The 27,325-nt window shown below is 41.6% G+C and overlaps 2 protein-coding genes and 1 long non-coding RNA gene across 7 annotated transcripts in view; 1 reads left to right on the top strand and 2 right to left on the bottom strand.

Annotated features, from left to right (window-relative positions):
* Positions 1-1,495: 1,495 nt before the first annotated feature.
* Positions 1,496-6,626, bottom strand: RPL6 (ribosomal protein L6). Of its 5 annotated transcripts, none has more exons than XM_080822282.1 (7): positions 6,587-6,626; positions 5,454-5,690; positions 5,267-5,365; positions 4,035-4,178; positions 3,440-3,488; positions 2,478-2,662; positions 1,496-1,686 (listed from the first exon to the last, which is right to left on the bottom strand). In XM_080822282.1, the coding sequence occupies exons 2-7, from the start codon at positions 5,688-5,690 to the stop codon at positions 1,534-1,536; spliced, it is 867 nt and encodes a 288-aa protein (XP_080678408.1). In that variant the 5' UTR covers positions 6,587-6,626; the 3' UTR covers positions 1,496-1,533. The 5 variants fall into 5 exon arrangements, with proteins under 5 accessions (XP_080678408.1, XP_080678409.1, XP_080678411.1 ...); XM_080822283.1 differs by having other exon boundaries at positions 6,410-6,603; XM_080822285.1 differs by having other exon boundaries at positions 6,433-6,596.
* A 1,252-nt stretch (positions 6,627-7,878) lies between these two features.
* On the bottom strand, positions 7,879-22,513 carry LOC308354182. The gene is made up of 3 exons (XR_013967850.1): positions 22,171-22,513; positions 21,707-21,846; positions 7,879-9,041 (listed from the first exon to the last, which is right to left on the bottom strand). It is a non-coding gene; the product is annotated as an uncharacterized lncRNA (long non-coding RNA).
* Positions 22,514-22,558: 45 nt separating this feature from the next.
* The window catches only part of PTPN11 (protein tyrosine phosphatase non-receptor type 11), an 80,560-nt gene continuing 75,793 nt past the window's right edge, over positions 22,559-27,325 (top strand). The window contains exon 1 of the mRNA XM_080821919.1: positions 22,559-22,800. Within this exon, the coding sequence (XP_080678045.1) occupies positions 22,787-22,800 (14 nt within the window). The 5' untranslated portion in view covers positions 22,559-22,786. The remainder of the gene's footprint in view (positions 22,801-27,325) is intronic.

Here is a 27,325-nt window from a genome sequence, read left to right as displayed (position 1 = left end):
AAAAAAAATCAGAAATACCAAGCGCTGAGAAGAAAGTGGAGTAACTGGAACTGTTACACATGCAGGTGGGATGCAAAACGGGAAGGTCTGCCAGTTTCTTACACAGCTAAACGTGCATTCACCATATAACCCAGCAATCCTGCATTTTCACTGAACAGAAAACATACCCACACAAAAACCTGTATGTGAATGTTGAGGGTGGCTTTATTCATCATCTCCAGGAACTGTGAACAACCCAAGTATCTTTCGGTGGGTGAGTTTTAGGACAGTGACCTATGGATCTACCAGAATGGACATGAACTACCGAGCCACGGCTATGAATAAATCTCAGTAACATTATGCTAAGTAGTGTACAGGAGGACATTCTGCAAAGGCAGAACTACAGGAACAGAAGTTTGATCAGGGACTACCCGGAGTGGTGAGGGAACTTTCCTAGTCACGATGCTTACCCAATTGCACAGGTGTCACAGAACTACACACTCAAAATCATGAATCTCACCTAATGTAAACTATCAATAAAAGCAACTTCAAAAAACCCACCAGGGTCATCTTTCACTTATCTACTGCCAAAACCCCAAATCTGAGGACCCGTTGTGTAAGCGAGCCCGTGGAGAAACAGACACTCTTGTACAGAACATCTGGCCCAAACTCCACGGAGGGCAGTTTAGCACAATCTGCTAAAATTCAAATGCGTAAATCTTTCCCCAGCCAAAAATATTTCTTACCTGATACTCATCTGTGTGCACACTTGTATTTGTTTTACTACCTTGTACACAATTACAAATGATATTTTAAAAAATCCATATAATGGTACACTATCTTCTGCATCAGTGAAGATGGACTTTACAGAACGTCCAAAACACGTTGCTAACTGTGTAATAGTATGTATAGCATACGAAGCTTTGACTTAAAAAAAAAAAAAAAAAAAAGGACGATATATCATATTCATTTGACGTATGTACTTTTAAAAAACTAGATACTCGGGGCACCTGGGTGGCTCAGTGGGGTGCTTGCTTCCCTTCCTCTCTGCCTGCTTGTGATCTCTGTCAAATAAATAGTGCTCGCTTCGGCAGCACATATACTCTGTCAAATAAATAAAATCTTTAGGAAAAAAAAAAAAAAAAAGAAACCAAAAGACAAAACTAGATACAGAAGACTAACAGCAATGATTGAGTTGGGCCAATAGGGGAGAAATGTATCATCGTCAAAGGAAGGAAAATCTGTGGCCTGAAGGGCAGTTTGTCCTCCTGCTCCAGTACTGACCTGTTCTGTGGTGCCCAGGGAAATGGTGCTATTTCATAGGGTGGGTGCTGGGTGACAAGCCAGACACTTCAGAAGCTAAAATGCTGACGCCAAGCCGAAGAGGCGGCTCCCTTGCAGCTGGTGCCGCCCTCCCAATTCCCCCTCCTCTCAGCAGAGGCTAAGACCCTACAAGCTGGCCAGGAGTCAAGCCACACCTCCAGGTAGATAAACATTTTAAAAAAGACACAAAGGAACTGGATCAGTTATTTAATTAGGTTCTTTGTAAGAAATTTAGAACACCAGTTTGTGAGGGTAAACTCCATTTGTGAGAGAAAACACAGAGCGGAGGTAGCCCTGCAGCTGAGGAACAGCCTTGATTTTTGGGAGAATTTGCGAGTCCACAGCTTTCTGATCAACCTTGCGCTGCTCTGTAATCTCGTATTTCTAGGGGAGAGAAAGACAAGAAGATCATTTAAAAGTAGGGCATAAGTACCAGACTCCATTTGACTCAGGAATCCTATCTCATAAGTACTCAATCCCAGGGTTATTTAGAAAGCAATTTTGATCATCTTTCCCTCGGAGGGCTGTGAAATAGTGTAGTATAACCTTGTTTTTAATATACCAAAAACAGTAGCTCTTTTCCTTTTGTCTACTTTAATACACATCGAGGATAAACAAGGGTAGGGGCATCTCGGTGGCTCAGTCAGTAAAGCGTCTGACTCTTGACTTTGGTTCAGGTCATGATCACTGGGTTGTGAGATCAAGCCCCATGTGGGGCTCTGAGCTGGGCATGGAGCCTGCTTAAGATTCTCTCCCCACCCCCCCCCGCCCAAAAAAGGATAAACAAGTGTGAACTCCCAGTAGAACAGTAGCAGTTGGGGTGCCTGGGTGGCTCAGTTGGTTAAGAGCCTGCCTTGAGCTCAAGTCATGACCCAGGTTTCTGGGATGGGGCCTGCATCGGGCTCCCTGCTCAGTGGACAGCCTGCTTCTTCCTCTCCCTGTGCTGCTCCCCTTGTTTGTGCTCTGTCAAATAAATAAAATCTTAAAAAATAGTCTAAGCTGAGCCCTCAAACACCATTAAGAATCACTGAAGGCAGCACCATCTGGAATGATGTCATTCCCCAGATATTCCTCATTATTAACAACTTCTCTTTGTCAACTCCTTGTGAAAACTTTTTTCACTCCCACCTAGGGAAGTGGAGCTATCAGAGGCCAAGACAGAATGAGAAGCTTACCTCTTTCTCGGTGTCAAAGATCTCACCCTCCTGGTGTCTGGGCTTACGCAACTTCTTCTTCTTGAAATAAGCATCAGTGAGATGTTTGGGGATTTTCACGCTGCTGATATCAATTTTGGTAGAAGTGGCAATGACGAATTTTTGGTGTGTTCTACGCAGAGGAACTCGATTGAGGGACAGAGGTCCTAAGGAAAAAAAAAATCAATATACTGAGGAAAAGAGAAAGCAAAGACTTAAGAACAGACTTTGAATTTAAAGAAACCTGGTGTACTGAATTTTCTACTCAGTTTGAAGAACTCTCAAACTGCCCTTTTTACAGCCAGCATCCAGACTTTCTCAAGATCTCAGTTTGTCTACGGTTTCTTCTTTGAATCTTAAGTCACCTGAGTGGGGAGACAGCACAGTCCCTCACACATGCTGGCCAAAGCCACAGGTCCCTGACAAATTTAAACCAAGCACTGCTTTCCAGAGTGAACAGTTCGCTTTTTACCTGTTTGGCAACTGTACTCGTAAGCGGCAGACCACTTACGAGTCTCACGCAGGACCATTCCCGGAGGGTTAACAGCCAACCATTCTTCAGGTGGCAGTTACCTGGTGCTATGTTGCCACGTAAAATTTAAATACCTGCTTCCTTAGAACTCAGGTGTATGCAAGACAATGAAATAGGGCACATAAGCTCAACACTGGAACTTCCACGTAGGTGGGAGCGAAAGTACATTTAAAAGTGCCAAATTTCAGGGGCGCCTGCACAGCTCAGTGGGTTAAAGCCTCTGCCTTTGGCTCCGGTCATGATCCCAGGGTTCTGGGATCGAGCCCTGCATCAGACTCTCTGCTCAGCGGGGAGCCTGCTTCTCCCCCACCCTCTCTGCCTACTTGTGATCTCTGTCTGTCAAATAAATAAATAAAATCTTAAAAAAAAAATGCCAGATTTCAGAGAATATAAAATCCAAGGTTCTTCTTACCGGTCACAAGTAGCAAGCCACTGCTCAGCTGCTTCAGGAAAACTACCCTCTGTAAATCAGACAGACACATCAGACATTTCTGTGATTAAAACCAGATTTCTGAATTAATCAACTCTTATGCTTCTAAATTTGGTAAAGGAAATTTCTAAGTATGTATTCACTCAGCAACTCTAGAATCAAACATACCAAATTAACCAACAGGGGCGACACTTGGATATGAGCAATACTTCTGCACGCTTGTTTATAATGAGCAACTATTACCTCTAACAATAAAAAAATTAACATTCTTTAACTCAGTAATTCTATCCCTGCAAAGCTATCCTAAGTAACTGAAATATATAAATACTTTTGGGTACAGGGACAACTAAATCATCTGTAATACGTATTCCCAACAGCAGGAAATGATAGTAATTTATTGTACATTATGGACTAAACACGTCATGCTAGTGCCTGGGCTGCTGGTATTGCCGCCCCCACTCCCCCTCTGTGAATGACAGCTACCACAGGCAAATGCAGAAACTCTACCCAGAGTGTCAACACATGACTACCAAGCACCTCAAGCCCCTGAGCTGAATGAAGCGTCTGCTCTGCTCACCTTGCCTCTGTGGCGCCCAGTGAGGATGATCAAAATGGTCCCAGGGGTGATGCTAGCTCGCAGTTTTCTCACGTGCTGACTGAAAGGTTTTTTGCCGTGGCTCAACAGCTTTCGAGGCACGTCTTCAGTAGGATAATACCTAGGCTGTAAGGAATCCATAGGTCCAACTTACTTAAACAAGCTAATCAGATTAGCAGAGTTGGTTGTGACAGCAGAATGGTTGCTACACCCTTTTCGCCCATTTTAAATGATTTACACTGCTGCATTTCATTTTCACTTCTCCAAAGCCATAGTAAATTTGGAAAAGGTAAATGCTGCTTATCCTTTCCTATGCAAAACACAAGAGGATTGGAATCCATTTAACTAAAGGAGCTGAGTGTTCAGGCAAAGACAAAGCATCAAGCAAGTTACCTCTGTAGACTTGGGATTACATGGCAAGCTCTCATACTCTGTCCTATCATCACACACTGTGGCACAGCGGTGACTCAAGCTTTCCTGGAGTCCCTGACTTTAACCTAAACTGTATTTCTCCAGAAACACATCTGACACACATTTCGGAGGTTATGAAGGACACATGGCTTGTTTTTTCATTGTGTTCACATCCTCCACGTTAATGTGCATCACTCCCAGGTTATGCACAAAAGGAAACAAAACCCCACAGTTCAGATCAGGACCGCCGGTTCATTTATTGTAAAAACAAGACCCTACACAGACTATTAAGTGTATGACAAATAACACACAATAACCTCCTACTCTGACCACAAACATTACTACCTAACAGAAAACTAGCCCACAAAAGCAGTAACAAGGAATCGAAGCACCTTTCCCTCTGGAGCAGTAATTTTCAACTGTGATGACTGTAATACACCTAGGAATATTTTCATAATGGAAATTACAGAGCAAACATTGATGAAGTGTTGGGTCTTGTGCATAGGTAGAGGAGCCAAGCAACAGTCCTCTGGTACGTAACTGTTCTATAGGCCTGGCAACATGGAGAGTTCGTGCCCCACGCAATTCTCCCAACACTGTGAGGCAGACCTTTATTCCTGCTCTACCGGCGAAGAAAAGCAACTCTGCTTAAGATCAAACAACAAACGTTTAAGAGGCCTGGTGGTAAACCCAGAATCCTCCATTAGTCATTTTCTGGCCAACACAAACTTCTAAAACCTGAGAACACAAAAAACCCCTCACGGTATTCAAGCCTCCCGTTTACAGTCTCTTCCAAATCTTACCATTTTGCGAAGTTTAACCACTCGGGTACCACCGTTCTTGTCACCACCAACTGGTTTTGTGACGGTAGCAAGAACCTTCTCCTTCTTTTTCTTTTCAACCTGTCACAGAAATGCATCAAAGTCAGGCAGACAAAAATTTCTAAGGTGAAGACAAAGGTCAAGGTCAGTGATCCTCCTCACCCCTTACCCTAGATTTAGCTGCCGAATACTTCCTCTTGTACATGGCCTTTCGGGAATACATAGCTGATCGGGAGTATCTGCCAATTCCTCTGACTAGGACAGGGTTTCGGCTGCAGTGGGGCTTCCCCTTCTTCGGGGTTTTAGCCTTCTGGCTACCCTTCTTAGCCTTGCCACCGCCATCAGCCTTCTTGGCTTCAGGTTTCTTCTCCTTAGTATCCGGCTTCTCAGCTTTTTCGCCCGCCATCTACCAGGACACACATTTAAAAAGAAAGGCATTTCTCCAGTTATCTCATGACAAAACATGTCTACACAGTACACTGACAGGCTTCCGAGACGAGGAACCCTCGAACCCTCACCCTCTTCCCAAGTAGCCGTGACATCCTTTCACCCCTTCCCTGAAAAACCCCAAACCACACACACCTGCAATACCCTCACAGTGGTTAGTTTTTAAGAATTTGAAGACATCTTACAACTGTTTGCTAAATATTTAGTGGCTAAAAGTCCCTGTTCCATTCGATCTTTATTCCTGTTCTGCGAATTCGAAATCTCACGAACCGCCACAGCTTATGAAGCAGCGACGCTGGACCCTGAAACCCTTTGCTTCCAGGTTTTCTGAGCTTTTCAGACTGCTGTCTCACTTAAGAAATCCGGCTTAGGAGAGAACACACACCAGCCCAAACTCAGGCCAGACTGAAACGCGCAGAGCCAAGAGGCGACTTCCGGTCGCGGACGTGTTAAGAAGGGAAAGTAGCATTTGGCCTCAGCTCCAAAACTTAACGTGGCTCCGACGAGCTCAGAGGCGTTTTCTGGAACCCGAACCCAGAATTCCGGAGCACGCACCACCATCCTGGTCCCTACCGCCCCCCTACCCCGCTACGGATCTCCAGAAGGGTCCTGTAACCCCAGCCCAGAAGAGTGGCAAGCAGCCGGGAGCTCCGGATCCTCTTTGGCACCCCACCTCACCCACTTCGTGCCCCCGCGCAAACCCAGGCGAGACAAATGAAGCGTCTGGGAGGCCTCTCAGTTGGCCCCGAGCATGTCCGACTCCTGCAGATGTCCACTTGATACCCTCCTGATTCGGATGGCGAAGGATGGGGGATCCAGATATCGAGTCTTGCAGAGAGACCCCGCCATTCTTACCTTGCAAGATGGGAAAGAGAACTAAGGTCCCGGCTTCCGGTCTATAAAGGAATCACGGGAAGTGTTGAGTCTCACTTCCTTCCGGATACGAGGCATTATGGGAAATGTAGTTCTCCCTCCTTTGCCAGACGTAGGAAGAGCAATTTCTTCTTTAAAGAGGAGATAGCCAAGAACATTTTTAACAAATTTCACTTTATAGACCAATAAAATTCTCAAAATACTTTTGGAATCCGACATAAATTACAATTTTTTATTTTGTTTACTAAGGGCATTAGAAAGGACTGACATTTCAATATAAGAGGGGAGAGAGAGGGGCACCTGGGTGGCTCAGTGGATTAAGCCTCTGCCTTGGGCTCAGGTCATGATCTCAGGGTCCTGGAATCGAGCCCCACGTCGGGCTCTCTGATCAGCGGGGAGCCTGCTTCTCCCTCTCTCTCTGCCTGCCTCTCTGCCTACTTGTAATCTCTCTCTCTGTCAAATAAATAAATTTTAGAAGAAAAAAAAAAGAGGGGAGAGAGAGATGAAAGACCAAATTCCAAAAAAAAGCGACATCTTTCCTATTAAAGGCTAGTTGGGAACCTTTCATGGACGTTTTCTCTGCAATTGACCTAATACCTACATCCCTTATTCAGACTATAGCCTATGATCAATGGCCGAGAGTCAGAAAGGACAGAATTGGTAGATCATGTAACTCTTGATCCTGGGGTTGTTGAGGTCAAGCCCCACATTGGGTGTAGAGATTACTTAAAACAAATTCTTTTTAAAAAGTTAAAAAATAAGGGGCTCCTGTGTGGCTCAGTGGGTTAAGCGTCTGCCTTCAGCTCAGGTCATGAACCCAGGGTCCTGAGATCGAGCCCCACATCAGGCTCTCTGCTGAGCAGGGAGCCTACTTCCCCCTTTCCCCTCTGCCTGCTTCTCTGCCTACTTGTGATCTCTCTGTCAAATAAATAAATAAAATCTCAAAAAAAAGTTAAAAAATTAAATGAATAAAATATATTCCTGTTCTCAAAGAACACACATTCAAAGGAAAAACAAACAGAAAAAAATGAATAATTATAAGCTATTTCTTCTGGGAGATTTTGGAAGTTTTGCAAAAGAGTTGGGTTTTGTGTTGGATTTGGAAGAGTAAATACAAATTTGGCAGGTGAAAGTGGTAACTGGAAAAATAAATGCAAGAGGCCTGGAAACATATAAGAGCATGCTTGTTCATCCCTTCTACAAGCATTTCTGGTTACTTTGTACTTCATTTCTTTTCTTTTCTTTTGGAAATTTTGTTTTACTTTATTTTATTTATCAAAGTATAGTTGACACACAATGTTACATTAGTTTCAGGTGTTGTACTGCTTTCTTCATTTCCTTTTTAAAGAAAAAGATTCAATTGAATTTATTTGCTTGAGAAAGAGCGAGCATGAGTGAGGGGGAGGAGCTGACTTCAGCTGAAATCAAGAATCAGATGCTTAACCAACTAAGGCATTCAGGCACCCCCAGTTTCTTCATTTCTAAAGTGAGGATAACAATATGACCTGCCAGTGTGCCTGGGTGGCTCATTCGGTTAAGCATCTGCCTTGGACTAGGGACATGATCTCAGGGTTCTGAGATCCAGCCTAATGTGGGGCTCCCTGCTCAGTGGTGAGTCTGCTTCTCCCTCTCCCTCTGCCCCTCCCCCTGCTTGTGCACGCTCTCTCTCTCTCGCAAATAAATAAATAAGATCTTAGAAAAGAAAAAAAAAAAACAATATTACCTGCTCCACAGGGTTGTTGGGAAGGTTAATGAGTCACTATACACAAAATCACGAAGAACAGTATTTGATGCATGGTAAGTGCTAAATAAATGTTAGTTCTTGTTATCATCACCTGCCCCCCAACCCCTGCATGACACCACTGTCATCAACATCAACATCATAGTTGTTGGTGAGATCCTACCAGGTGCCAAATATTCTGCTAATGTTTATGTAGCAGGGATAATAAAAACAGTACTGTATGCTATGTGGTTAGAACCCGTGTTATATGCCTTGCTTTATTTCATTCAATCCTCTCAACAACATACGAAGGATATTATTAAGAGGAATCTGCAGCTCAAAGAGGTCAAGTAACTTATTCATAACAGGGATCTGATTTCAGGGGTTGCACTTTTAACCATCCATATATAAAGATTAAAACAATGACCAATGAAGATGAAAAAGAGAGTTCTTTGCTCATATTAGAATTAAGAAGAAGTATACTTATTACTTTTGCAAAACAAACAAAATACTATATCTTATCATTTTTTACTGCATCCAAGCCCTTAAGGCAACATGTCCACATATGTGACACCTTTTGGCCTGAATTTTCCATTCTCTTTCATTTGCTTGTTGCCGGTGGTGAGAGCTTTTCACCTTGATTTTCTTCAGATCCAAATCACTGGCTTTGTGGCTGTGTCCCCTGGGAATCATGTAGCCGTTTCCCATTCTGGATGACTGCAGATACAAATGTAGTGATCAAATGTCTCAGAAGGCCTCAGAGATTTCCGTGGAACCTTTCAGACTACAGTGAATGCAGACTGGCTATGCCTGCTGAAACATGTGGCTTCTAAACGAGTCTGTCTTCCTTCCAAGCAAATTAAGGAGGCTGTATGTGATGCCAGTGTAGGATTATTCATTGTCTGGGCCTGTAATAGTTCCAAGGAAAAGCTTGGGGACTGCTCTTTCTTAAGAATAGGAATGTCAGGGCACCTGGGTGGCTCAGTGGGTTAAAGCCTCTGCCTTCGGCTCAGGTCATGATCCCAGGGTTCTGGGATCGAGCCCCGCGTTGGGCTCTCTGGTCAGTGGGGAGCCTGCTTCCCTTCCTCTCTCTCTGCCTGCCTCTCTGCCTACTTGTAATCTCTGTCTGTCAAATAAGTAAATAAACATCTAAAAAAAAAAAAAGGGATGCCTGGGTGGCTCAGTTGGTTGGGCAGCTGCCTTCAGCTCAAGTCATGATCCCAGGGTCTTGGGATTGAGTCCCACATCGGGCTCCTTGCTCAGCGGGGAGCCTGCTTCTCCCTCTGCCTCTGCCTGCCTCTCTGTCTGCCTGTGCTCACTCTCTCTGACAAATGAATAAATAAAATCTTTTTTAAAAAATAAATAAATAAAAAAACTGTTAAAAAAAAAAAAAAAGAATGGGAATGTCAGCAGCTTTACTTGTTCAGCTTCCTGAGCAAAACACCTCCTAAAAACAGTCACTTCAGAAAACAGTCACTTCGGAAAAAAAACCGAAAGTGTATTGGAATGAATGAAGTGCAGAGTTGCTCACTTAAGTCCCTAAAAAATTAGAATTTCATAAACTTTCATGTAGTAAATGCACCAATATGTTAAATGATCTGCCACTGAAATAAAAACATAAACGAACCCCCTCTTGTGTTTCGTTGTGGTACTGCAAAATTACTTGGACAAAATATTGTCAATGTATTAGTTACAAAGTAAACATTATTATCAAGCATCTAGTTTTGCCATATATAAAATGCTCTTAAATTTGTCCAGTGCTTCATTAATTACAAAGCAGACATTTTTGCAGAGGCTAAATCATTTTAAGCCTCAGGGCAACCTTTTTGAAGATTTTATTTATTATTTTAGACTACAGGAGGGGCAGAGAGGGAGGGAGAGGGACCAGCAGACTCCCCTCTGAGCACGAAGCCCCATGTGGGGCTCTAAGCAGGGCTCTATTCCATGACCCTGAGATTATGATCTGAGCCAACATCAGGAGTCAGACCCTCAACCGACTGAGCCACCCAGGTGCCCCTGAAGAAGGGATTTAAGATGAAAGAACTGAAACTCATTTATAATAAATGATTTACCCAATGTCACACAGGTACATTGAATCCTACCTCTTGGTGCCATAGAAAGACAAAATCAGCAGGCAGTTATGCCACAGAGAGGGTACTGACCTTGTAACCTGGAGCTCACTTGATACATGATCTTATGACAAGCTTCTGCACATGAGTTTTCTTGTTTTTAAAATGGGGATGGGGGCTCCTGGGTGGCTTAGCCAGTTAAGCATCTGATTTTGGCTCAGGTCATGATCTTGGTGTCCCCACATCAGGCTCCCCTGCTCAGCGGGAGTCAGCTTCTGTTTCTCCCTCTCCCCTTCCCATTGTGCTTTCTCTTGCTCACTCACAAATAAATAAATAAAATCTTTAAAATATGTACACACAGGATTGGAACAATATTGACAACATTGATAATACCTCCCTAAGTTAAGATCAACATAGTGATTCACTCATTCACTGAATTTTCTCATAAAAAAGTTCAGGGAAGGTGCCTGGATGGCTCAGTTGGCTAAGCATTCAATCTCAGTTTTGGCTCAGGTTATGAGCTTATGGATCATGAAATTGAGCCCTGTGTCAGGCTCTGCACTCAGCGGGGAGTCTGCTTGAAGATTCTCTTCCTCTGCCCCTCCTCTCTCTAAAATGAATAAATCTTAAAAAAAAAAAAAAAAAGAGGGAAAGGGGCACCTGGCTCAGGTGGCTAAGCCTTTGCCTTCTGTTCAGGTCATGATCCCAGGGTCCTGGGATTGAGCCCCATGTCTGTCTCCTTGCTCAGTAGGGAGTCTGCTTCTCCCTCTCTCTCTGCCCCACCCCCCCTTCGTTCTCTCTCTCTCTCTCCCTCTCAAATAAATAAATAAAATCTTTTAAAAAATGAAAAGAAAGAAAGTTGATGAAGGGGTGCCTGGCTGGCTCAGTCAGTAGAGCATGCAACTCTTGATGTTGGGGTTGTGAGGCTGAGCCCCACATTGGGTGCAGAGTTACTCAAAAATAAAATCTTTAAAAAATAAAAGAGAACTCAAGGAAACACTATTTTCAGTGAAACTCCCCACCCCCAAACTCTAGAAATAATCTGAATTTCCATTAACAGAAGTGGACTAAAAATGTATATCCATTCTACAGAATATTATGCAGCAATGGGAAAGAATGACTTCCATATAAGTGTGTTGTCTATACAGTAGCATTAGCCAAAGGTGGTTATGGAGCATTGGAAATGTAGCCCATTCACACTGAGATGTGCTGTAAGGGTAAAATACACACTGGACTTTGAAAGCTTAATAAGAAAACAAGAATTTAAGGTACCCCATTAATTTTTATACTTATTGATTTGTGTTGAATGATAATATCTTGATATATTGAGATAAACATATTTCACTGATTATACCCCTTTTTACTTTTTAAAGTGTGAATACTATAACATTTATTTATTAATAAATTAAAATTCAATAAAAATATTTTATTTAAACTATTAAATTAAAATTATTTTATTAATTTAACTAAATAAAATTAAATAAAATATAAAATCAAATAAAATTATTTATTTGTTTATTTATTTTTTGAGGATTTTATTTGTTTATTTGACAGAGAGAGAGAGCACAGGAAGGCAGAGAGGCAGGCAGAGAGAGAGAGGAAGCAGGCTCCCTGCTGAGCAGAGAGCCTGATGCAGGGCTCAGTTCCAGGACCCTGAGATCATGACCTGAGCCAAAGGCAGAGGCCTCACCCACTGAGCCACCCAGGTGCCTCTAAATACTGTAACATTTAATATTGCATATATGGCTCATATTACATTTACATTGGACAAAAATGCTGGTTTAGGGATATTTACTACATATTAAGAGGAAAAATGAAGTCACAAAAGTATACAGTCTTTGTGATTATATATGCATATAAATATACAAACTTAATTTTTAAACTTTTTAATTTTATTATTATTTATTTTATTATTATTATTATTTATTATTATTTTATTATTATAATCAAATAATTATATTAAATAATTAATATTTTATTATTTAATATAATAATATATTAAATAATATATTATTTAATAATAAAATAATATATTAAATAATATATTATTATATTAATATATAATAATATATATATTATATATATTATATATTATATAATAATATATAATATATAATAAATAATAATATATTGAATAATATATTATTTAATAATATTAAATAATAAATAATATTATTATTATTATTGTGATTATATATGCATATAAATATACAAACTTAATTTTTAAACTTTTATTATAATAAAAATAATGGATTCATACATATTATTAATCCATAAATACAGACACATATTATGAGCTTGTTTAAAAAACAGAATAGGAAAAAAAAATCCTGGAGGAGTCCAGGATGGTCAAGGAGGAGGAGACCTTAGTCTTGTTTGGTCCCAGGAATTCAGCTAGATAGCTATCACATCATTCTGACCACCTGCAAACTCAACCAGAGATCTAAGAAAAGAATTGCTGCAAAAGCGTACACTTTCTGCAAATATGACAAGATGGAAAAACTCATCTCAAAAAAGAGAACAAGAGTTAGTACTGACTGCCAGGGACCTAATCAGTATGGTCATAAGTAAGATGTCGGAACTAGAATTCAGAATAACGATTATAAAGATATTAGCTGGGCTTGGTAAAAGCAGAGAAGACACTAGAGAATCCCTTTCTAGAGAAATAAAAGATTAAAATCTTATTAAAGATTAAAATCTAATTAAAATTAAAATTAAATAAAAGATTTAAAAAAATCTAATTATAATCTAATCAAGTAAAAAAAAAGGCTATTAATGAGATGCAATAAAAAATGGAGGCCTAACTGCTAGGATAGATGAGGCAGAAGAAAGAATAAATGATATAGAAGACCAAATGATGGAGAATGAAGAAGCTGAGAAAAAGAGAAATAAACAACTAAGGGATCATGAGGGGAGAATTTGAGAGATAAGTGAAACCATAAAACAAAACAATATTAGACTAATTGGGATCCCAGAAGAAGAGGAAAGAGAGGGGGGAGAGAGGGGCAGAAGATAAATTGGAGCAAATTATAATGGAGAACTTCCCTAATTCAGGGAAGGAAACAGGCATTCAACTCCAGGAGGCACAGAGAAGCCTCCTCAAAATCAATAAAAATAGGTCAACACCCCAACATATAATCCTGAAACTTGCAAATCTCACCAATAAAGAGAAAATCCCGAAAGCAACTCGGGACAAGAGGTCCATTAGCTACAAGGTTAGAAACATTAGACTGGCAGGAGACCTATCCACAGAGACCTGATAGGCCAGAAAGGACTGGCATGATATATTCATGGTGCTAAATGAGAACCGTATGCAGCCAAGAATACTTTATCCAGCTAGGATGTTGTTTAAAACAGAAGGAGAGATAAAAAGCTTCCAGGACAAACAGAAACTAAAAGAATCTGTGATCACCTAACCAGCCCCACAAGAAATATTAAAAGGGATCCCTTAAGTGAAGAGAGAACCCAAAAGTAACACAGACCAGAAAGGAACAGAGACAATATACAGAAACAGGGACTTTACAGGTAATACAATGACACCAAATTCATAACTCTCAATAGTTATTCTGAATATAAATGGGCTAGATGTTCCAATCAAAAGACACATGGTATCAGATTGGATAAAGAAGCAAGACCCATTGACATGCTATCTGCAAGAGATTCATTTTATACCCAAAGACATTGAAAGTGAGGGGATGGAAAGCCATTCATCATGCTAATAGACATCAAAGGAAAGCTGGGGTGGCAATTCTTATATTAGACAAATTAGATTTTAAACCAAATATTGTAATAAGAGATGAGGAAGGACACTATATCATAATTAAAGGGTATATCCAACAAGAAGATCTAACAATTGTAAATATTTATGCCCCTAACATGGGAGCAGCCAATTATATAAGCCAATTAATAATAAAATTAAAGAAACACATTAATAATAATACAATTATAGTAGGCGGGCTTTAACACCCGCCTCCCACTGCAATGGACAGATCATCTAAGCAGAAGATCAACAAAGAAACAAGGGCTTTGAATGACACACTGGGCCAGAAGGACTTCAGAGATGTATTCAGAAAACTCCATCTTAAAGCAGCAGAATACACATTCTTCTCAAGTGCACATGGAACATTCTCCAGAATAGATCACATACTAGGTCACAAATCAGGTCTCAACCAGTATGAAAAATTGGGATCATTCTCTTGCATATTTTCAGAGCACAATGCTTTGAAACTGGAACTCAATCACAAGAATAAATTTGGAAAGAACTCAAATACATGGAGGTTAAAGAGCATCCTACTAAAGAATGAATGGGCCAGCTGGGAATTAAAGAAGAATTAAAAAATTCATGGAAACAAATGAAAATGAAAACATAACTGTTCAAAACCTTTGGGGTATAGCAAAGGCGGTCCTAAGACGGTAGTATATAGCAATACAAGCCTTTCTCAAGAAACAAGAAAGATCTCAAACACACAACTTAAATTTACATGTAAAGGAGCTGGAGAAAAAAGAGCAAATAAAGCCTAAACTCAGCAGGAGAAGATAATTAATAAAGATTAGAGCAGAAATCAATGAAATAGAAACCAAAAGGACAATAGAACAGATCAATGAAACTAGGAGCTGGTTCTTTGGATGATTAATAAGATCGATAAATGCCTGGCAGAACTTATCAAAAAGAGAAGAGAAAGGACCTGAATAAATAAAATCATAAATGAAAGAGGAGGGATCAGAACCAACACCAGAGAAATACAAACAATACAAGAACATATTATGAGCAACTGTTTGCCAATAAATCAGGTGATCTGGCAGAAATGGATGCATTCCTAGAGATATATGAACTACCAAACCTGAAACAGGAAGAAAGAGAAAACCTGAACAGGGGCACCCGGGTGGCTCAGTTGGTTAAGAGACTGCCTTCGGCTCGGGTCATGATCCCAGGGTCCTGGGACTGAGCCCCACATCGGGCTCCCTGCTCAGTGTGGAGCCTGCTTCTCCCTCTCCCTCTACTGCTCTGCCTGCTTGTGTCTCTCACTCTCTCTGTCAAATAAATAAATAAAATCTTAAAAAAAAAAAAGAAAACCTGAACAGACTGATAGCCAGCAAGGAAACTGAAGCAGTCATCAAAAATCTCCCAACAAACAAGAGCCCAAGGTCAGATGGCTTCCCAGGGGAATTCTACCAAACATTTAAAGAACTAGTATCTATAGTTATGAAGCTGTTCCAAAAAATGGTAATGGAAAGAAAACTTCCAAACTCTTTCTACGAGGCCAGCATTACCTTGATCCCAAAATCAGATAAAGACCCCAGCAAAAAAGAGAATTACAGACAAAGATCCCTGATGAACATGGATGTAAACATTCTCATCAAGATAGAAGCCATTAGGATCCAATAGTTCATTAAAAGGATTATTCACCATGACCAAGAGGGATTTACTCCTGGACTGCAAGGATGGTTCAACATCCACCAATCTACAACACATTAATAAAAGAAAGGACAAAGAGTGCCTGGGTGGCTCATTTGGTTAAGTGGGTGTTTTTGGTTCAGGTCATGATCCCAGGGTCCTGGGATCGAGCCCTGCGTCGGGGTCTCTGTTTAGCAGAGAACCTGCTTCTCCCTCTCACTCTGACTGTCACTCTATCTACTTGTGCTCTCTATCTCTCTGCTAAATAAATAAATAAAATCTTTTTTAAAAAAATATTTTATTTATTTATTTGACAGAGAGAGACACAGCGAGAGAGGGAACACAAGCAGGAGAGGCGGGAGAGGGAGAAACAGGCTCGCTGCTGAGCAAGGAGCCTGATGTGAGGTTCAATCCCAGGACCCTGGGATCATGACCTGGGATCATAACTGACTAAGCCACCCAAGCACCCCTAAATAAATAAAATCTTTAAGCAAAATAAAAGAAAGGACAAGAAATATAGGATCCTCTCAATAGATGCAGAAAAAGCACTGGACAAAGCATGTGACAGCATCTTTCCTTGGTTAAAACTCTTCACAGTGTAGGGATAGAGGACTCAATATCATAAAAGCCATACACAAAAAGCCCACAGCCAATATCATCCTCAGTAGGGAAAAGCTGAGAGCTTTTCCCCTAAGGTCAGGAACACAGCAGGGATGTCCACTATCACTACTGCTGTTCAACATAGTACTAGAAGGCCTAGCCTCAGCAATCAGACAACAAAAAGAAATAAAAGGCACCTGAATCCATAAAGAAGAAGTCAAACTCTCACTCTCTGCAGATGACTCATGCTCTATGTAGAAAACCCAAAAGACTCCACCCTAAAATTGATAAAATTCATACAGGAATTCAGCTAAGTGGCAGGATATAAAATCAATGCACAGAAATCAGTTGCATTTCTATAACCATGAGACAAAAGAAAGAGAAATTAAGAAGTTGATCCCATTTACAATGGCACCCAAAACCAGAAGAAACCTAGAAATAAACCTAACCAAAGAGGCAAAAGATCTGTACTCAGATCTATAACTATAGAACAGTCATGAAAGAAATTGAGAAGATACAAAGAAATGGAAAAACATTCCATGCTCATGGATTGGAAGAACAAATATTGTTAAAAATGTCTATGCTACCTAGAGCGATCACATATTCAATGCAATCCCTATCAAAATACCATCAACTTTTTTCACAGAGCTGGGACAAATAATCCTGAAATTTGTATAGAACCAGAAAAGACCCCGAGTAGCTAAAGGAATGTTGAAAAAGAAAAGCAAAGCTGGTGGCGTCACAATTCCAGACTTCAAGCTCTATTACAAAGCTGTCATCATCAAGACAGTATGGTACTGGCACAAAAACAGACACACAGATCAATGGAACAGAATAGAGAATCCAGATATGGACCTTCAACTCTATGGTCAACTAATCTGCAACTAAGGCAGGAGAAGAATATCCAACGGAAAAAAGACAGTCTCTTCAACAAATGGTGTTGGGAAAATTGGACGGCCACATGCAGAGGAAGGAAACGACCACTTTCTTATACCATACACAAAAACAGACTTAAAATGGATGAGAGACCTTAATGTGAGACGGGAATCCATCAAAATCTTAGGGGAGAATAGAGACAGCAACCTCTGTGACTTTGGCCACAGCAAATTCTTGCTAGACACATCTCCAAAGGCAAGGGAAACAAAGGCAAATATGAAGTATTGGGACCTCATCAAGATAGAAAGCTTTGGCACAGCAAAGGAAACAGTCGACAAAACCAAAAGAATACCAATTGGATGGGAGAAGATATTTGCAAATGACATATCCGTTGGAGGGCTAGGATCCAAAATCTATGAAGAACTTCTCCAGCTCAACACCCAAAGAACAAATAATCCAATCAAGAAATGGGCGGAAGACACGAACAGACATTTCTCCAAAGAAGACATCCAGATGGCCAACAGACCCATGAAAAAGTCTGCATCCACATCACTCAGCATCAGTGAAATACAAATCAAAACCACAATGAGATACCATCTTACACCAGTCAGAAGGGCTAAAATTAGGAAGTCAGGAAAGGACAGATGTTGGCAAGGATGTGGAGAAAGGGGAACCCTCCTACACTGTTGGTGGGAATGTAAGCTGGTGTAGCCACTCTGCAAAACAGTATGGAGGTTCCTCAAAAAGTTGAAAATAGAGCTACCCTACGACCTGGCAATTGCACTACTTGGTATCTACCCCAAAGATACAAATGTAGTGATCTGAAGTGGCACCTGCACCCCAAGGTTTATAGCAGCGATGTCCACAATAGTCAAACTACGGAAAGAGTCCAGATGTCCAATGACAGATGAATGGATCAGTAAGATGTGAGATATATATAAATATGTGTATATGAGAATACTACTCAGGTATAATAAAAAAGAAATCTTGCCATTTGCAAGTGTGTGTTTGGAACTAGAGGGTATTGTGCTAGTGAAATAAGTCAATAGAGAAAGACAATTATCATATGATCTCACTGATGTGTGGAATTTAAGAAATAAAACAGAAGATCATAGAGGAAGGGAGGGAAAAATAAAACATGATGAAATCAGAGAGGGAGAGAAACTGTAAGAGACTCTGAATCATAGGAAACAAACTGAGGGTTGCTGGATGGGATGGTGGTGGAGTGATGGGGTAACTGGGTGATGGTCATTAAGGAGGGCATGTGATATAATGAGCAATGAGTATTATATAAGACTGATGAATCACTGACCTCCACCTCTGAAACCAATAATACATTATATTAATTAGTTGAATTTTAATTAAAAAGGTAAAAAAAGACAAAATCTGTATATATGTTATTTATATGAGTGTGTGTGAGGTATACATGTGTGTGTATTTCTATAGGTATAGAGAAAAGTGAAAGAATACATATCAAACCATTAACACTGGTGGGGGTTTGAGTTGACAATATGTATACATGAGAAGCCGGGAAAATTACTGTTTTTATAAAGTTTGTTGCAAGGAATTTGTATTGCTTTTGTGGTTGAGAAAGAAATAAAATAAAAATATGTCTCAATGAATACCTCTTTTTTTTTTTCCTAAATGAACATTTCGTAAGCCTGTTCTAAACCAGGCACTGTACTAGACTCTGGGCATATAAAGATGAAGAAGGGGGTGCCTTGCTGGCTCAGTCAGTGGATCATGTAACTCTTGATCTCAGGGTCATGAGTTCAAGCCACACATTGGGCATGGAGCCTGTTTAAAAATATATATATATAAAATAAAGTAGAAGAAGACAATGACTTTGGGGCACCTGGGTGGCTCGGTTGGTTAAGTGACTGCCTTCGGCTCAGGTCATGATCCCAGAGTCCCGGGATCGAGTCCCGCATTGGGCTCCCAGCTCCATGGGGAGTCTGCTTCTCCCTCTGACCTTCTCCTCTCTCATGCTCTCTCTCTCAAGTAAATAAATAAAATATTGAAAAAAAAAAAAAAGACAATGACTTTGTTCTAAAAGGAACTCATGATCTAGGGGAAGAGACAGAAGAATTGACCAACAGTGATGTTAAACTGTTAGGGGCTTTAGAGGGATGACTAGGCAGCCCCCAAAGCATAGGCAGGGTGCCTCTATTTTATTCTCAGGAAGTGTTTGAGGGGTGTGTGCGGAGAAATGTTTCCTGGAGGAGCTGATTGAGTTAGAGCTGAATCTTGCCTGATGCTTAGTTTTCCAGTTGGAGATGGGCTTAAAGGGTGTTCCAGACAGAAAGAACTCAATTTAGGAAGACAGAGATGCAAGAAACAACAAGAGGGCTTTGGAAACTCTGAGATTATGTGAGGGAGTGGGAGTAAATGAAGTTGAACAGGTAGGCACTGTTCATATTTAGAAGGGCCTGATGTGCTAATGCAAGGTTTTCATTTAATGCTACAGGTTTTGAACTCCCTCATAGAACAGGAGAATGACATGATTAGATTTGTACTCTCAAAAGATCATTCTTGGTGCAGCCTGTATAGAATATAGGAAAGAGTGGGGAAGCAATGGTTTCTGCATTCAAAGAGATCACAGTTTATTTTGGAAAAGAGACAAATGATAACCAGCATTTAGCAACTACTTATGTGGCCAGCGCTAAGTACTTCATAAATAGCAAATCTCTCCCTCTCTTTTTAAAAGATTTTATTTATTTATTTGACAGAGAGAGAGCAAGTGCACAAGCAGGTGGACCCTGGGATCATGACCTGAGCCGAAGTTAGACACTGAACAAACTGAGCCACCCAGGCGCCCCCAGGGGAATATATTTCATGCTTCACCACCTACCTGCGGTAACACGGACCCCTCCATTTTTTTCAAGAAGGAAACTGAGACGCAGAGAAGTCAAGTGATTTGCCTCTGGATAGCCAAGTAGGCAGGCTGAGCTTTGGAGATCAAGAACTTAACCCCCACATAGTACTGTTTCTTAGATTTATAGTGGACTGTGTTCAGTTCTAAGCTAGGATAGGTGTCTTGGGGACCATCTAACCTGGACTGGGAGGATCAGGTAAGTCTTCCTGTCCCAGAGGAGATGACTTCTAGTCTGAGATCTGAGACATAGATTAGAGTTCATGAGGAAGGAGGTGAGAAATAAACCTCCAGGGAGAGGGAGTAGATTGTGTAAAGATACTGAGCGGCAAGAAAGCTTCATATATTGAGGGGAACTGAAGGTCATTCAGCATGTCTGGGTCACAGAGTCCTGGGAAGAGGGGCTGGTGAGGTAAGTGAGGGACCAGACTGAATTGTTAAATTTTTTTTTGTGATTTCATCCTAAGAGCAATAAGTAGCCATTGAAGTATTCAATGCAGGGGGTGACTACTTTTGCATTTTAGATTACTCTTTTTATCTGGTGGAGAATGGGTTAGAAAGGGCAAGCCTGCAGGCCTAACCTCAGTCAGTGCTGTTTGAGTCATCTAGAGGGCCAGGACTTTTAGGGGGTCTGGAAAGAAATAGGGTGGGCAACTGCTTGTTGAAGGTCTATTATCTAAATTAAACTGACATATATTAACGATAAGTTTTGTCAGGATTTTTTTTTTTTTTTTTTGGTATCACCAAGGCTTAGGGAGTCAGCACCTTATATTAGAGGACTGGAGTTCTCTTTTTAGGAATGAGGTGGGGAGCATTGGGAGGAAATAAAAATAAAGATTCTGGAGCTACATAGATGTGGGTTCGAATTCTGACTCTGCCACTTACTAGATCTGTGGCCTTTAATGAATCACAAGGACATTCATCAGGTAAAGGCTCTAGCTTCTCATTCTGGTCTGAGCCACCATCATCTCTAGTCTGGAATATTACAGTATTCTGAACTAGTCTGTTTTCAGACTTGCTCTCTTGATCTGATTCTCCCAGAGTACCCTTACTTTATTATTTTTAATTTCAAAACGCAGAATATATTCCTTCTTTGCTAAAAATCTTTCAATGGCCCTCTATTTTACCGTTCTTTTAAATAGCCTATAGGACCCCAGATGATCTCTATTCTGTTCTCACCCCATCTCCTACTGGTCTCCCTTTGCCCCTCCAGTCAAAGAGCTTGTCATAGTTTCTGGAATACAGGAGGCAGGGCTTTTGAACTTGCCTCTCCCTATGCTTGAAATGCTATTTGCCAGAGTCATTTCCACTGACTATTCTAGGATCAGATCTGTACTCAGATTGTGATCCTCAGTGAAGACTTACCTAACTACTCTATTGAAGATGGAATATAGGGGTGCCTGGATGGTGCAGTGGATTAAGATCCAATTCCTGGCTTAGGCTAGGGTTGGGAGACTGACTCTCCAGTGGAGCCCACCACTCAGCATGGAGTCTGCTTGAGATTCTCTCTCTCTCTCTCAAATAAATAAATAAATAAATAAATAAATCTTAAAAAAAAGATAAGGGATACCTGGTGGTAGGGCAGTCAGTGGAGCATCCACTCTTGGTGGAGTGCCCAACTCTTGGTTTCTGCTCAGGCCATGATCTCATGGTTGTGGGATCCAGCCCCTTGATGGGCTCAGCGAGGAGTCTACTTGGTATTCTCTCTCTCTAAAATAAATAAATAAAAATCTTTAAAAAGTGAAAATATAAAGGGGTATGGGGAAAAGAAAGGAAGACGGAAATACAGTATTTTCTTGAGTGTTTTAGCAGGGATTTTTGTCTTTAGTTCACTACCATATCCCCATTGTGTTTTTTTTTTGTATCCCCATAGTTTTAAACAGTGCCTACCAGAAAGAAAACATTCAACAGATGTTTAATTATCATGATAATCCAGGTAACAATCACAAAGGACTTATTAAATAGGTCAGGCCGAGTTCTAAGCATTTTGCATATTTAATCCCCATAATAATCCTATGAAGAGAATACAATTACCATCTTCGCTTTACAAGTGAAGAAATGGAGAACACTGAAGCTCAGAGACTCAGCAACTGACGCTCAGGAACTTTCCTAAGGTTACACAGCTGAAAAGTGGAGCGGAGATGGTGGAATAAAATGAATGAAATTCGAATTGGCCCTCAGGGCAGGGATGAAAATTGACACGGTGGGAGCGAATGCAATCGCTTCGTGGGAATGCGGTCAGTAGTGAGGGCGCCGCGCGCGCGCCTTGCAGCCCAGGTCTAAAGGAGGGTGCAAGTGCTTTCCTAACTGCGTCGCGGCGGCTCCACGGAGACTATGAACTGCCATTACCAGCCGCCGCTCAGTCTCGGGCGGAGTGGGAGCAGGAAGTGGCGGCGGGCGTCGCGCGGGGTGACGTCACGGTAGCGCCGGTGGGGATAGGCGGGGGAGGAGGAGGAGCGAACCGGGCTTGGGGGGCGGCTGCACAGTCTCCGGGATCCCCAGGCCTGGAGGGGGGTCTGCGCGCGGCCGGCTGGCTCTGCCTCCCTGTCCGGTCCCGAGCGGGCCTCCCTCGGGCCAGCCCGATGTGACCGGGCCCAGCAGAGCCTGAGCAAGGAGCGGGTCCGTCGCGGAGCCGGAGGGCGGGAGGAACATGACATCGCGGAGGTGAGGAGCCCCGAGGGCCCGGCCCGGGCCTCGGCCCGGCCCCCGCCGCGTTCGATCAGCCCCGCCCGGGAGGGGGCGCCCCGGCCGGGCTTCGGACTCCCGCTCAGGGTCGCGGGGGGCAGTCTCCCTCCCAACTTCTCGTTCTCCCGGGCCCGGGGGCCCGGCGCCACCGCGCCCCCACCTCTCGGGTCCCCATTCATTTCCTGCCTCCCCGAGTTCCGGCTCCCGCAGCCCTGGGGATGCCCGTCAGGACGCGGGCAGGTAGAGCCGCCCAGGGAACCGCGGACGCCAGCGGCCCGGCTCGGCGCCGCATTCCTGACCCATTGCCTCATGAGAATTGCCTCATGGTGATTCCGAAATAACCCCGCTCACTTGGGGAGGCTCCTCGGCTCGGGACGCGGGAGGGGAGAGGAGGGAGTTGCGCGGGGCCGGGCCCCCGACAGTCGAGCCGCTCTGGGTCACTCTGCCTCCCGCGTGCGTTTGGGGGCTTCACTCGGGAACTTGACCCCTTTATGTGGCTCTTTGCACCTCCGTTCCCCCCCACCTCTCACGTGCCAGAAATGGAAAAACTGACTGTATCTGCTGCTATTAGAAGTATTTCCTTCCTCCGCGGTCTTCGCTTTGGGAGATGGGAGGGAAGGGAGCCCTATCTCTTGTTAGTTAATCCTCAACCACAGCCTTGAAAGTCAGGTAACATTAATCGCCCCCGTTTTACGGATGTGGAAACTGAGGCTCAGAAGTTTCATGCTAATAAATGACAGGATTTTGCACCTAAGAGTCAAAGGAGGATTAGTGAATTAATGAGATCCTTTGCAGGTTCAAGGTAATAATACTTCTAATAGCTAACGTTTATTTAGCTCTTACTGTAAGTCAAACACATTTAATTCTCACTATAACCCTATGAGAAGAGGAATTCTTCTTCTTTCTATTATCCTGGTTCTAAAGATGAGTAAACTGATTTTCAGAAGTTAGGCAGCTTGCCTGAAGTCACTGAACCAATAAGTGGTGGAGCCAGAATTCCCACTGTTTAAACACCATGTTGCTATTATTTTATAACTATCGTTAATCATTTGTAAGCCTTATTTTGTTGTTGAACTGCAGTGTGACCTATTGTTTTCAGAAAATGATCCTGTTATTTTGTATTGCCACTCTATATAGGATTCACACATAAGACCCATTGTTTGGTCTTTTCCTTTATTGGCTTGCTGTGGTCACTGTCTTAGACATTTGAAAAACCGTTTCAAGCTGTTGGGGTTATTTGAGAGAATTTTCAAAATCCTGGGAATGTCTTCTCAAAATACACCTGCAAATTATTTATTTGTGGAATGAAAAGAGGGAGAGAAAACAAAACCAAAACCTCTTAGGAAGTGAGTGATTTGGACAGGTCTCCTGGCCAAGTGCTTACAGATCTGGGTAATATAGAACTGCATTTCAGTGGAACAGTGTATAGCCTCAAATGTTCTAATTCTTTAGGGAGCTTTTAAATAAAACAGTTGTCTATTCTTTAATCTGTCAAATAGTCATTGAACCTTTTGTTCCTTGTGTCTGCTCTTCCAGACAAGTAAGGATCTGCTTCTTTAGGAGACAAAAAGACTGGGGGTTGGGAGTGGGGAAGGGGCCGGGTAGTAATAGACCCTACATTGTCCAGCTTGTTAGTGTAGAATTGGAGAAGTTGGGGGTATGGCCAAAGCTGCAAGTGGCAAAGATCATTCCGTTTCTCTGGCCCTCTTATGTTATTGAAAAGAAATGCGTGCCACCTAAAAAGTCAGCTTGTGAACATAACACATGTAACTGGAAATTATTTATTATATTTTCAGATTGCAGGTCTGTTTTATTATTTTTAACCAGCTTTTTTTTTTTTTAAAGATTTTATTTACTTATTTGACAGAGAGATCACAAGTAGGCAGCAAGGCAGGCAGAGAGAGAGGGGGAAGCAGGCTCCCTACTAAGCAAAGAGCCTGATGTGGGGCTCAATCCCAGGACCCTGAGATCATGACCTGAGCCGAAGGCAGAGGCTTAACCCACTGAGTCACCCAGGCGCCCCTTTAACCAGCTTTATTGAGGTATGACACGCATTAGATTACATATATTTAAGCATACAATTTGATGTTTGGACACATGCACATACTCATGAAACCATCATCATTGTGAAGATAATGAACATGTCCATCATCCTGTATGATGTTTCCTTGTGATTTTTTAAATCCCTTCCTTGTCAGGGGACCACTGTTCTGCTTTCTGTCACTACACCTTAGTTTACAAATCTTAGAATTTTATATAAATGGAATTTTATGTCTGGTGTCTTATACTCAGCATAGTTACGTTGAGATTCATCATGTTGTATTATGTATCAAAAAGTTCATTTCTTTTTATTGCTTGGTAATATCCCATCATATGGGTGTACTGCCATTTGTTTATCCATCTACCTGTTGATGGAAACATTTGGAATGTTCTGGAGTTTGGCTATCACAAATAGAGCTGCTGTGAATGTTTGTGCACAAGAGGTATTTACCAGAATACCTCTTGGGGGAATGGCTGGCTCATCCAGTTAATGCATATTTAACTTCTTCAGAAATTGCCAAACTTTTCCAAAGTAGTTATACCATTTATGTTCCTACTAGTAGCATATAAGAGTTCTAGTTACTCCACACCTTTAACAATACTTGGTATGGTCAATTTCTAAATTTTAGCCATTCTAGTGGATCTGTCATGGTATCTCATTGTAGTTTTCTTTTTTAAAGATTTTTAAAATTTATTTGAGAGAGAGCAAGTGCTCATGTGTATGAGCGATGGGGGCAGGGGCAGGGGAGAAGCAAACTCCCTGCTGAGCAGAGGGCCAGATGTAAAGACCCTGAGATCATGACCTGAGCTGAAGACAGACACTTAACTGACTGAGCCACCCAGGCATCCCTCATTGTCGTTTTCATTTTTTATTTTTTTTAAAAGATTTTACTTATTTATTTGACAAAAAGGGAGAGATGGCAACAGAGAGCACAAGTGGGGAGGAGAGGGAGAAGCAGACTCCCCTTGAGCAGGTAGCCTGATGTGGGGCTTGGTGCCAGGACGCTGGGATCATGATCTGAGCTGAAGGCAGATGCTTAACTGACAGAGCCACTCAGGCACCCCCTCATTGTAGTTTTAATTCATATTTTCCTTGGTGACTAATGATGTTGATCATCTTTTCATGTGCTTATTTGCCATCTGTATATCTTCTTTGGTGACATGTCTATTTGATCAAATATTTTCCCCCATTTTTATTCAGTTTTTGGTTTTTTTTTTTTTAATTGAGATTCAAGAATTCTTTATTCCAGGGGCACCCGGGTGGCTCAGTCAGTTAAGGATCTGTCTTTGGCTCAGGTCATGATCTCAAAGTCCTGGGATCTGAACCCTTGGGTCAGACTCTGCTCAGCAGGGAGCCCGCTTCTTCCTCTCCCTCCGTGCTTCTGCCCTCTCTTGCTCTCTCTGTCAAATAAATAAATAAAATCTTAAAAAAAAAAAAAGAATTCTTTATTCTGGAAACAAGTCCTTTATCGGAATTGCAAATATTTTCTCTTAGTCTGTGGTTTGTCTTTCATCTTTGTTTTTTTTTTTTTTTTTAAGATTTTATTTATTTGAGAGAGAGAGTGCACACGCATAAGTGGGGGTGGTGGGCAAGAGAGTGAGGGAGAAGCAGACTCTTTTCTAAGCAGGGAACAGGGCTCAGGACTCCATCCCAGGACCCTGAAGTTATGACCTGAGCCAAAGGCAGACAGATGCTTAACCAACTGAGCCACCCAGGTGCCCCCCCCCACTTTTTAAATATTTATTTATGTATTTCACACACACACACATACACACACACACACACACACACACCCATACACCCATGAGTGGGGAGAGGGAGAGGAAGAGAATCTTCAAGCAGATTCCTCAGACTCCCCTCTGAGTGCAGAGCCTGATGCAGGGCTGGATCCCAGAACTTTGAGATCATGACCTAAACCGAAACCGAGAGTTGGATGCTTAACTGACTGAGCCCCATTGTCTTTTCTTTTTTTTTTTTTTTAATAGTCCCTTTAGAAAGAACAGAGGTTTTTAATTTTGATGAAGTCCAGTTTATCAATTTTTATTTTTATTAAATTAATTGATTAATTAATTAATTTAAAAAGATTTTATTTTTAAGTAATCTCTACACCCCACATGGGGCTTGAATTTACAATCCAGAGATCGAGAGTCACATGCTCTGTTGGCTGAGCCAGCCAGGTGCCCCTCAGTTTTTTTTCTTTTTTAATGGATCATGCTAAGGAATCTTTGCTTAATTAACCCAAGGTCCCAAATGTTTTCTAATAGGTTTATGATCCACTTTGAGTTAATTTTTGTATATGGTGAGGTGTGAAGATTTGTATGTATGTGCACCCGTACATATATATGTTTTGCGTATAGATATCCAGTTTTAGCACTGTTTGTTGAAAAGACTGTTTCTTTTGAATTTGTATCTTCGTAGAAAATCTGTTGTCCATTTGTATGTGGGTCTGTTTCTGGAATCCAT

The sequence above is a fragment of the Martes martes genome, assembly GCF_963455335.1.
Source record: "Martes martes genome assembly, chromosome: 13".
NCBI lineage: Eukaryota > Metazoa > Chordata > Mammalia > Carnivora > Mustelidae > Martes > Martes martes.
Note: the sequence above shows the minus strand (reverse complement) of the source record. Positions and strands in the feature narration are given on the sequence as shown.